Source organism: Tachysurus fulvidraco, chromosome 18 (assembly GCF_022655615.1).
Source record: "Tachysurus fulvidraco isolate hzauxx_2018 chromosome 18, HZAU_PFXX_2.0, whole genome shotgun sequence".
NCBI classification, from domain to species: domain Eukaryota; kingdom Metazoa; phylum Chordata; class Actinopteri; order Siluriformes; family Bagridae; genus Tachysurus; species Tachysurus fulvidraco.
In genome coordinates, this window is record NC_062535.1 from 4,131,319 (window position 1) to 4,144,037 (window position 12,719).

General features: G+C 35.8%; 1 protein-coding gene across 1 annotated transcript; it reads left to right on the forward strand.

Annotated features, from left to right (window-relative positions):
- Positions 1 to 6,209: 6,209 nt before the first annotated feature.
- Positions 6,210 to 10,523, forward strand: mnx2b (motor neuron and pancreas homeobox 2b). The gene is made up of 3 exons (XM_027156491.2): positions 6,210 to 6,741; positions 8,553 to 8,713; positions 8,866 to 10,523. Exons 1-3 carry the CDS (start codon positions 6,483 to 6,485, stop codon positions 9,124 to 9,126), a joined length of 681 nt encoding a protein of 226 aa, XP_027012292.1. The 5' UTR covers positions 6,210 to 6,482; the 3' UTR covers positions 9,127 to 10,523.
- The last annotated feature ends 2,196 nt before the right edge of the window (positions 10,524 to 12,719 follow it).

The window sequence follows — 12,719 nt, forward strand, 5'->3', positions numbered from 1 at the left end:
TTAGAAGGTAAAGAAAGAAACCTTGAGAGGAACCAGACTCAAAGGGGAACCTCATCCTCATATGGGTGACACTGGAGGGTGTGATTATAAATATACAGTCTGCCAAATCTTGTAGTGGTGCAAAAGTTCACATGGAGTTCAGATCTCCTCTTTAGTATCGCAGAGTCTTACTGGAGCTGGTAGATCTCTAGATGCCTCAGGATTTTTACTGAGTCAGCCTCATCTCAGTGGAGGTCCAAAATCTTCATCCCATGGAAGACGATCTGAGCTGGTACAATTTCTGGATGCCTCGGGATGGGTAGAATAATATTTGCAAGTCTGATGTAATAGTGCACAGTATTGTGGGATGTATTATGTGTACTCCTGACTAAAGAGATACGTTTTTAATCTACATTTAAACTGGGAAAGTGTGTCTGAGCCCCGAACACTATCAGGAAGACTATTCCAAAGTTTGGGAGCTAAATAAGAAACCGCTGTACAACCTTTCGTAGACTTAGATATTCTGGAACTACCAGAAGTCCTGAGTTTTGTGATCTCAGAGAGTGTGAAAGATAATGTGAAAGATAATGTCACCAATGTCATCATGAGGTCTGGAGGTGTGATTTATTGTTAGTGTGGTACTGTACAGGTATGTGTATTATACTGAAAAGAGGTGTGACAGACACACATGCCTTCACTTGGGCTGAATACAAAAAAAATAATTTCCTACAGTAGCTGTTTTAAATATATCCAGTTTTTTCTAGTTACCTCAGATCTTGACTTGTTTGTTTTTCCTAACAGTAACAAGGTGTTGTTAGGCTATTTAGGCTTTATTGCCGTTTAATGAGCGATACAGTTTACAATCCTCACACAAGGGCTTTCATTGTGTGTCGGCTGATGAATGCAGCCTATCGTTTTTTATCATTCTGAATGAGGCCTAATTACTTTCATTCTTAAGTGCCACCTATTATCTTTATTTGTCTTGTCCTTTGGGACAGAAACTTTATATGAAAAGTGTTTTGTGTTTAAAAACTTTTTCTTTTCTTTTTTTTTTTTATCTTGGCTAGTGTAATTGTTTCAATGATTTTGTTGTAATTATTGCTTTTACAGATTAGATTTATACAAAACATACCCTGGTTGAAAATTAAGAACAATAGAAGAACAGCTAGCATGTAGTATTAGCGTAGATTTAAGAAATAATCTACTCTGATGGTATTCATGAGCACTTCATGGGTATGAAAGAATCTGTCAAAAGTTGGATTAGCGGTTGATGCTAAACATAATTTCAATAACAGCTTCTTGACTGGACTTGATCATTTCTGTCATAAGGAGACTTTTCTCAAAGTTTTGTCATGACATCTGAGGAAAATGTTGATGTTCTTGATGTTTCTGTCTTGTTTTCCACTCTCACTCTCATATTATTTTTGTCATACACTCTGTCATAATCATTTCTATTATTTATTTTTATTCTTTTTGAAGGGGAGACGTATAAAGTAACAATTTCGTTGTATGGTCTAAACCAGTTATAAATTGATTTAAAATGCATGTCACTCTGGATAACGGTGTCTGCTAAATGCCTTAAATGTTAATTATCAGAAGTAAAACAGTGACTTTAGGTTTTCACACAGGAAATAAAATAAATAAATAAATAAGTACAAGAGCAAAACAAACTCTGAACAGCATCATAAAATATCATATATAGATATTCCTTAAAATGTCTGACTTTCTAGTAAGTAGCATGACATCGGTGCTGTTTGTTAAATTAGTTAGTTAAATTAAAGCTGAGTCCCATCCAGAACATTTAAAGTCTTTTCCCATAAAAGGCAACCTTTGCTAATACTTTTCATTCAGAACAACGTCTTTATGACTGCGCAATGTAATTATAAGTGTACAATGAAACCACCGTCACAAAGGGGTTTATTGCCTGCTGTTCACTCATTATGGCTCCAATCAGCGGTGTAATGTATCTTTGAACACCTTTGATGTGTGCTTCGTTATCAGTTCCCAGCATGATTGAGAATGATCACGGTCATGTGCACAACAAACACATCCAACGGTCGAACTTAAAATCCATCTATGGTTTACTCAAACCTCATCAGGGTCCAAAGGTGTGAGTCCATTGCCACTCTATTGGGGAAAAAATGAGAAATTTGTCTTTTTTATTTAATAAAAAAATCATGCGTCATCATGCGTGGGGCTAATTTCTGTGGAAATGGTGATTAAATAGTGATTTAACTGGTATAATAAAATAATTGTGCATAGTATTGATAGAAGCTGCCTGTCACTTTGTACTTGTAAATCGTTTGTCGTTGTAGACAGAATAAACTAAAATTGATCTGACATAAACAGTTCCTGTAAAGTATATATTCTGTTTAAAACCTTCTTCTTGTAAACAGCTGTTTCTGTTAATTGTTTATCCTATTAAAGAGTTTGTTCTGATAAGAAAATTCTTCTCATAAACAGTTTGTTGTTATGAATAGTTTTTTTTTTAAACAGTTTGATGTCACAAACAATATTTTTCATAAACAATCAAGTCTATTCTCTCAAAGTTCGATCTAATTCAGTTGTTCCTGTAAACAGTTTATACATGTACAGATTTTAACAGTTCATCACAGAAAATAACATAACATTAAAACCATAAAAGCCTAATATTGTGTAGTTCACCTTGTGCTATTACAGCGGCTCAGACCCATCGAATCATCCACTCCAAGACCTTAAAGACCTGAAGGTGTGCTGTGGTGTGTGGCACCAGGATGTTAGTAGCAGATCCTTTAAGTTCTGTAAATAGTGAGGTGGTGCTTCCATGGGTCACACTTGTTTGTCCAGTACATCCAACAGATGCTTGCTTACACTGAGATCTGTAGAATTTGTTGACCAAGTCAACACCTTAAGCTCTAGTTCCTCAAGCCATTAATGGGCAACTCTTAGCATTGAGTTAGAGAGAATTATCCTTCTGAAAAAGGCCACTGCCATTATGGAATAGTGTTGCCATGACATACTTGATCTACAGGAATGATTAAGTAGGTGGTATATGTAAAACATGAATGCCACAACTCAAGGTATCCCAGAAAATTGAGCCAACCTTCATACCCCATGTACGTCATTGCGTCTTGAGCACCATGGTCCCTGTCGCTGGTTCACCAGTTGTCTTCCTTGGAACACTTTGGATAGGTAATGTCCACTGCATATCTGAAACACCCCACAAGACCTACTGTTTTATTCAGCTTCTGACAAACTTGTCCAGCCATCACAATTTGGCTTCTGTCAAAGTTGCTCATGATCTTACTCTTGCCCATTTTTCTTGCTTCTAACACATCAAACAGTCTCAAGCTGCCAGGAAGGCTAACTTAGGAAAACGTGATCAGAAAAAATATCTCAGAACTAAGAACAGGTCAAATTTTAAGGTGGATGAGTTAGAACAGCAGAAGACAACATATCGAGACCTAATCTTTTCAGAAAAAAACAGGAATCTAAAGCTACTGTGAGAACCTGATGTGGTCTTACTGTCAGTGCAGATCATTCTTTAAATTCTCCTCTGAGCTCTCTCATCAAGGAAGTTGATTTGTCATTGTTGTCATTGTTCTAACTCCTTTCAATTTGTTGCTCTCTCTCTCTCTCTCTCTCTCTCTCTCTCTCTCTCTCTCTCTCTCTCTCTCTCTCTCTTTTAATCTCTTACACTCTCTACACACATATACACACCGACTGCCGCAATCAGCTAATACTTTCTGTCCCCATCCATCCTCACACCTAATCTGCTCTAATGAAGTCTTGATCCACCAAATTAAACCCAATCACTTCAGGCCAGGGGATAAATATCGCTGTCACCATGAGCAAACAGAGTTATTAGCTTGATGCTAATACATTAGATCTACAGTATCTTAAGACAAGGTTGAAACAAGGACCGCTAACTTCAGTAATTGAGCACATACAGTTAGCGTTTGCTTGCTTTCACAACTCTTCTCACTTCTTTGTTTTGTTTACAAACAGTTAGTGAATAGCAAAGTTTTATTTTTAAATTTAAATAGCAGTTTACAACCAAATCTCTAGTTGCTGTGTGATCATCGATCGAGCACTGTCTACAAATACTTAAAAAAATACCTAACAGTTTGGAATGTCTGCTAGCCATTAGCTATTAATGAGAGCTTCAGACTGTTTCACTGAGTGTTGTTTTAATTAGATAGAATCACTTCCTCACAGAAATGTTTAAAGAGCCAGAATTTAGCAAGCTCACTTTGTAATAGTTTTATTTTGAAAACTTTCTTGCAGCAAATTTATTTATTTATTATTATAAATATTTTTTTTCACAAATAACAAACTAGCTGATAGCTGTTAAGCTACCACTTAAATTTATTTTAAAGTCCAAACATGTTTTTTTTTTTTTAATATAAATTGAAACATCTAGTGCACACTCTAACTTGTGGTAATTGGATGGAGATATTTTCAAGAACACTATTCTCATAAGGAGATTTTCACTGTGTGGACGAACATGTTTTTAAAAAACTTGTCCACATTTGCAGAGATTAATTGAAATTTCTTTTTGTGTGGATGTAGGTGTTTTCTAAAAAATTTGCAAGAACTGATGGATTTTCAGAAATACCAATTGAACATGCTGTTGAATACACTGTTTGTGTTTATTGGGAGATATTTTTATAAAACTTTGTTCATGTAGATTAAGATGGTTTTTAAAGGCTGTTCACTTGGACGAAGATATGTTCAAAAACTTTGGCTGGAGATATTTTTTAAAATGTTTTTTTTGTATGAAGAAGGGTTTTTTAAAGTTGTTTGCGTTTACAAAGTTAATTTCAAAAACTTTTTACGTGGCTTTTTACGTTTTTTTGTTTTTGGCGTGGTTTCAAAATTCTCCAAAACTGGTGAAAGCGGTTTAACTACAGTTTACAGATTATTTAATATTGTCTAATTTTTACTTTTGGTTTCCTGTGTCTTTTCCAAAGTCACCTGGAGGATTCCAAAGTTTCGGGTTGTTAAGACGTGATTAACTCTCCACGACAGATTCATACGAAATTCATCCATCAACTCTTACGATTCGTATGATTTTTTTATGGCTCGTCGGACGTATTTGTGTGTGCGAGAGCTTTCCTGCCCATGTCAGCGTTTTTTTTTTCTCGAACAGGTTCGTGATGCATTTAAGAGAGTCTGTAACGGCCCACCTTTACCGACCCGCAGGCATATAAAACGTTATTGATTCTCCCACCTTACCCTTCCAATAAGACTTATTGTTGCTGCACATTTATCTAATCACTTGGCAAAAAACAGAAATATATGGATGCAAAAAATAAATCCGTTGAAGGGTAGTAAGGAGAGATTTGAGGGGAGAGAGCGGGTCAATTCTCACCCCGCTACCATGGGTTCACCTTTGAGAGATGAAATTAGCCCAAAAGCTGTTACAAATCAATGAAATCGATGCAATCAGTTGTAACTGCCAGGAGCGGCGCTCACCTTCTTCATCTTGCCTCTCCTTAATCGACCCTGAGAGCCTTGTTTACTCATGTTGCTTGTGCACTTTAATTAAATGACGAAAAAAGGGTACAGGTTCCAAAAAATTATTAAATAATAAAATAATGAATGAGAGAACTGGCCTGATACTCGACTTGATTACTGTAATATCGCCGAATGAACATGAACATTAGGCAAAAATGTAAAAATGTGTCACTTCAGTTCACAAAATCCTTTGGCCAGATGTCAGTGGGTAAAGAGTTTGTACATGTGATGGTAAGATTATTCACGATTATGGTTTTGTTAACTGGGAAGCAAAAAGTGGGATGTGGTAGCTACTGATTGGAAGGTTGTGGGTTCAAACCCCAGGTCTGCCAAGCTGCCACTGCTGGGCCCCTGAGCAAGGCCCTTACAACTTTTTTAAGCTAATTAAAAGAAAATACAACCATTTGAGAGAGAGAGAGAGAGAGAGAGAGAGAGAGAGAGAGAGAGAGAGAGAGGGGAGAGAGAGAGATGGAGGGGGGGAGAGAGAGAGGGTGAGAGAGAGAGAGAAAGAGAGACAGAGAGACAGAGAGAGGGACATCTTCAAGTCTTTTCTACATCCTCAGACCTTTTCTACACTGCGCACACACACAGTATACAGTCAACACACAGAAGTGCGCACCCAGGTGCATGGCTTTGATTGGTTGATTAGAAACCTATCTGCTGCTCTAAGCCAATCAGCGCTTTATGTACAGCGGTTATGTAAATAAGATGCGCACAGCGGGATGGCGAAGTGTTTTACGCCTTCAGAGGGAAACGTGGTGACGTGTGAAACGCCGCAGAGCTGCAGAAACACTCCGTTAACCTACAACTCAGCGATCGTTAGTAACATTATTGTAATTATTGCTTTGTTACTTTTCTTTTTGGGAGTTTACAAGATGGAATACAACGGAATAAACGAAATGAAGTGAAGAAACTTTTATTTCCGTGACATATAAAAGGCGTAAATCCGGTATTTTAGTGCGTTTCTAATGCAGCACTTTTTTGCCGCTTGAAATTTCGCCTCCATGGAGAAATCCAAGAACTTCCATATCGAGGCTCTGCTGAGAGAGCGCGTGCCGTGTGAGACTCCTCCCCCTGGTGCTTTCCCGGTGCCTGGTGCGCGCGCGGGTCCTTTCCCCGTGCCCTCCCGGTTTGTGTACTCGAGCGCTCCGCTGTTCCCCGCAGTGCCCGCGCTTCACTACAACGGAATCCCGCACATCAGCCCCGCATATGAACCGTGGATCCGCACGAGCATGCTTCTGCCGCGACTCCACCCATACACAGGTGTGTTTATTGTTCACTCACCTGTTCATTATATTAGATCTTATTTGACTTCTATTTAATTTTTATTTACTTTAATGTTTTTTTTTATGTTTTATTTATTTTAATATTTTTTTTGTTGAAACTTTTAATCTCATTATTTATACCCCTGTGGGTGGACATATATTGTAGATGTTTACAAATTAGAAATTGTTTATTCTATATTTTTATATATATATATATATATATATATATATATATATATATATATATATAATTATTTGAAAATTATGTATGTTTTTAGAGATTGATGTTGTGTGGTAAGTTACAACTTTACAACAGGACATAAATTTTATTCATTAATTTAATCATGTTTCTTTCTTCTTATTATTATTAATTATTATTATTTTTTTAAATTGAATCTACAACATTTTACTCATTACGTTTCAACTCAAAGCGACAGTTTTGACAATTTAACTAATACTAAAACACACAATCATTTATATTTATAATTAAAGTTTAAAAAAATCCATTAAATCAAGGTTTTAGGGAAAAAAAACAAGAAAACTTAAAAAGTGAAAAATAATTCATTCATTCACTTTCTACAACTTATCCGAACTATTCTCGGGTCACGGGAGCCTGTGCCTATCTCAGGCGTCATCGGGCATCAAGGCAGGATACACCCTGGACGGAGTGCCAACCTATCGCAGGGCACACACACACTCTCATTCACTCACATGCTCAATATCAACATCATAACACTCAACCTACCATGCATGTCTTTGGACCGGGGGAGGAAACTGGAGTACCCAAAGGAAACCACCGAGGCACGGGGAGAAAATGCAAACTCCACATACACAAGGTGGAGGCGGGAATTGAACCCCCAACCCTGGAGGTGTGAGGCAAACGTGCTAAACACTAAGCCCCCTGTGAAAAATAATAATAATTTAAAAAAATATTAATAACTAAAGCAAAAAACTGGAAATAAAAGCAAGTAAATATTTTTAGATATTTCTATTTTGAAAACTATGTGTAGAATTTAAATATGTCAGGAAATATGTTAGTTAACAGAGAAGCTTTTATATCCACATATAAAAATATGTGGATAAAATGAAGTTTTTCTAATCTTTTAAAATCAGACTTTTTTTTTCAGCAGTAAACAACAGGGTGTGTGTTTATAGAGTTTAATTAAGTTAATGGTGTTTATAGCAATCACATCAACAATACAGCAGAATAATAATAATGCTAACAAAGAATAAAGCCTTCATTTTTATTTATGTGTGTGTGTGTGTGTGTGTGTGTGTGTGTGTGTGTGTGTGTGTGTGTGTGTGTGTGTGTGTGTGTGTGTGCGCGTGTGCACGTGAGAGAAAGAGAAAGAGAGAGATCCTGGACATCTTTGACATAATAATTATATGGGAATTATTTAGAACTAAATTACAGCAGTCCTTTAATCTGTTATTAAGTTTTACTGATTTGGTGCTTGCTAAACCCTCATCATCATCATCATCATCATCATCACCAACATCAACATGACAAATAGTGATTTTATTTAATTACAATGTGGAAATTCCTTTTCTTCTTCTTTCATTTCAGAATCTTTTCATTTGTGTCTAAACACATCTGCAGCTTTGCTCAACATAATAAAAAGTAATAAATCAGTCGTAAAGAACACAACATGCTAGGTTAAAGAGAATTAATGAACACTCTCTGACCAATCAGAATCTAGAATTCAACAGCACTGTAGTGCATTTAATGTTATTATAGTACTGTACACAGTATAATGTAATGTTTATGTTGTAGTAAAACTATCTATAAATCGATCTGTTTGTCTGCAGCATCTCCTCAGATGGGGTTGATGGGAAAATGTCGGAGGCCACGCACAGCATTCACCAGCCAGCAGCTGCTCGAGCTGGAGAACCAGTTTAAGCTCAACAAATATCTCTCACGGCCTAAACGCTTCGAAGTCGCCACATCACTAATGCTAACAGAGACACAGGTTTGTGTACATATAAGTATATATGCACATATCAGTACTAAAAAATTACGCTATGAGTAGTTCTCAGATCTTTAAATTCTCTCTGTGTGTGTGTGTGTGTGTGTGTGTGTGTGTGTGTGTGTGTGTGTGTGTGTGTGTGTGTGTGTGTGTAGGTGAAGATTTGGTTTCAAAATCGCAGGATGAAGTGGAAACGAAGTCGTAAAGCCAAGGATCAACTGGGAGTGGCCCGAGAGCACAAATCAAATAATGAGAATCCAGTATCTGTGATAGGAGAGGAAGAAGAAGAGGTTGATAGCAACAACCAGTTCAACATGGACATGCAACACTCTGACATTTTACAGAAGGACACTGATAACCGATATGCCTCGGATGGCGATGTGGAAGAAATGAGAAAAAAGAGAGTAGGGTTATAAGGAGGAGACAATGAACTTATCAGAAACAAAAATGAGTCTGTTTTCTCAGAAATATGGAGGGTTTTTTTTTTTTTTTTTAGCATCCTGGCTAAAACTACTGTGAAACAGTGAAGTACTGAACGTTTCATGAACTGATATTAATGTTACATCAGTGTATGGTGTACAGTGACCCCAAATATATTTACACATCAACAAAGCAAAATTGCAACAGGAAAACCAAAAAAGACAGAAGCAAATCAGAAAACATCAAACAGCAAATTTAGAAACACAAAACCAAAAACACAGCACCAAATTCAGAAGAAAAAAAAATCCAACAAAATTTTAAAACACATTAATACCAAAAATAAATCAGCAGCAAATTAGAAAACACAACAAACATCAAAACACAAGCAAAGTCAGAAATACAACAAGGTAAATCTAAAAACACAAACCAGAATGAAAAATACACCACAGCAAAAGGAAAAACAGAAAATTATTATATATTTAAAAAAAAAATTCAAAATCACAAAATTCAGAAATTACAAAAGAAATTCAGAAACATGACAATAACTAAAAACATAACAATAATAATAATAAAAAAACATTAGCAAATTTTAAAACACAAGAACTAACAAACTTCTCTGTAAATCAGATCAGTTTAAAATAGCAATACCAATGTTGGGTGCTAAACTAAGGTTAGGCTAACTAAAAGCTACCTCTAAGAACTAGATGCTCTGTCATTTTCATTTTTGTTAGCCAGCTAGCTAACTGTTAATATGCTGTAAAAACATCATGTCAGTCTATGTGTGTTTTCTTTTTGCTGAACAAAATTCACAAATTTACATTTTTCGTACATTTCCATTATATCTGTAAAGATTTAGGCTTTCATGTTAATTTACTCAAGCAGACCTGTAGAAATGCTACATAATATGTGCTAATGCTAATGTTTATACAGTTAGCAGCAGGTCTAGGAAAGCATTCAAACTCTGAAATGAATCAAGGAACATTTGAAGAATTTGATCAGATAACATTTAGCAGTGTTAGCTATGTTTATTTCAAACTTATGATTAATTGAAATGATACAGCAATTTGCAAAATGTCATGTTGAAAATCTTTTTCAACCTGATGTTGTTTACACGTGTTAAAGTCTAGTTTATTGACTGTAAAATAACCTGGAGGTCAAAAGAAACAAAAGTTGTAAATAACATGAATAAAAAATGAGTCATTTTGCAAAACATGGTGTAAGGACTCATTTATGTGGCCATACACAAGTATGATTTAGTGTTAGCAAAATTAGAGCTTGTGGTTTAGCTTGCATACTATCATCCAATATCTACATGTAAAGGTAGGACTCAAGCTGAAAAAAGGATCATTGTTTTAATACCACAAATTTTACTTAAAAAGTTTGAAACCCTAGACACAGGTAAAATTCAAAATTATCTGTGGCACCAAGTTAGATTCAGAGATTTCTGGTATTGCTAAATAGATGTTGCTAATTAGAGCACTACTGATTACTAAAGTGTTAGGTAGCTAGCAGCATTTATTGATTTTGGGGAAGAATTAGTACAACTCAGCCATAGTTATTATAATAAGGATAAAATTGGTCTGTCATTGTACAATGACATTAAGCATCAATTCCTGAGGTAAATAAAGATTGTTTCATGCAGCAGGACAACGTGAGAATATGATGAAAATCAAAACCTTTAACCGAAGATATTTTCATTTCCTTCCTCCATTTCATTCATGATGTGTACATTAAATGCCTAGCCTGATTAGCATGGTGATGCATAAAAACCTGTTATTTATGTTGTTTACGAGCACACCTCTCAAATATGAATAATTTCCTTCGCATTTTACAGATGATCCGATGATTAAGTTAATGAAGGGGAAATAAAGATTGTCAGCACCTGATGACGGTGATGTCACCGAGTCCATTTCATCTGCAGGACAAATGACTAGTCCATGTAAGAGGGTGATAATTCAGGACATGACAAAACACAGCATAACTTATCTGTTGTGGAGGCCTCGGTGTCATGTTTATATAGTGATTAAATGCAAAGTGGGACTCATTAAATATGACTCGTCAAAGGCCAAGAGTTAAATGGGAACTACCTTGTGTATTGTATAGCAGATTTGCTGACTTCTTCAATGATCTTTGTTCAATTTCCAAGCTTAGAAAATGCTGTGGGAAAAGTGTTTGCTAAGCTACTGGGTAATATGGACACCAAGTATAAACTAGCTACTCACTAAGGCAAATGATTTAGCTAGCTATGGTATTGGTGTAAATGTGGAAAAGAGATTATTTGTCTCAGATGTGTTGGCAAATCACCTCAAAAAGACGCCGTATGAATGAAATTATATTTAGCAGCAACCACTAACTAAACTTCCACAGGTTAAGCCATAGTGAGCTCAACATGGCCGGTCACAGCACGAGCAGTAAATAAAGCATCACTCCGTACCTTATTACAAGTATTTGCTTTAGATCAATTGACAAACAGACATATTCGCATCTTAAATCTGAAGCAGTTTTGAGGAGGAAAATCTACTTCACACATCACAGCTTGTTAGCTAACAGTAAAAAAAAGGATCACTATGTTTTTTTTTTAAAGCCCATATTGCTTGCTGCTTGAATGCAAATCCAGTTTACATTACATGATAAATTGTGTTATATTAGTGTGTAAAAATACATTTGTTTGGCATGAATTATGTAGAATTATTTTAAATTTTCTTCATTATCTTCTTCTGTTTCTTCTTATTATTATGGTCATTTTTCTTTTTGCTTGTACTGTCTTGTTCTTTGGATGTGATGTTAGCTGGTACGTTTTCCATATGTTGATGAAACGTTAATATTTGCTTGAAACATTGCTGGAATTTTGTCCTGCAATTTCACAGCCACATGAAAAAAAAATAAGTCAACGTGATTAAATGCTGAAGCACAAAGTAAAAAACTTAATAATGTTTTCCAGACAGTAGCTATATCATTCACATATTTACCCAAATAAGGCTTCGTCTTTTAGTTAAATCTAATAAACCTGCTTCTCTGCAGATAAATCTGGCGACGGTGTGAAGTCTTTACAACCTGTAGTTTAATCAATCAGCCGAAATGTCGGCATCGTTACTGGAATATGAGAAGATTGTGGGATGTTTTAAAGTAATCGGCCATATTGCTTGAGATTTTGCCTCGGCCTTGTCGTGTCACTTAAGCTAATGGGGCGGTAAAAAAAACAGAGTGTTACAGGCTGTATTTTACACCCGTTCTGAAAAAAGGGACAAGTTTTGAGGTAATAAAGTGTATTGAGTAGGCAGAGATTTTCTTTTTCTCTGTCAGCGCTAGCAGTATGCATAGCATAGAAATGTACATGTAAATGTTCTACACTACCTCATGTATTTAATTTTATTTCTTTAATTTAATTTTTTTTCCCTTTCGGTATAGTCTATTGTCAAAACAATGGATAGAATATACTGATAAAATCTGTTATACTTTTCTTTGTCATCCTTCACCTTATTAGAATCAGCATCAACACACTGCACCTTTTATTTACCAAAATGGCTGCAAAATGGTGTGTTTCAGCCTGAAAAGTTGACATGTCTTTACCTTGTTGTATGACATCACT

Coding starts and splice junctions, on each gene's coding strand:
- mnx2b (XM_027156491.2), top strand. CDS start 6,483: ATGGAGAAATCCAAGAACTTCCATATCGAGGCTCTGCTGAGAGAGCGC. Junction 6,742..8,552: donor GCGACTCCACCCATACACAG/GTGTGTTTATTG, acceptor GTTTGTCTGCAG/CATCTCCTCAGATGGGGTTG. Junction 8,714..8,865: donor TAATGCTAACAGAGACACAG/GTTTGTGTACAT, acceptor GTGTGTGTGTAG/GTGAAGATTTGGTTTCAAAA.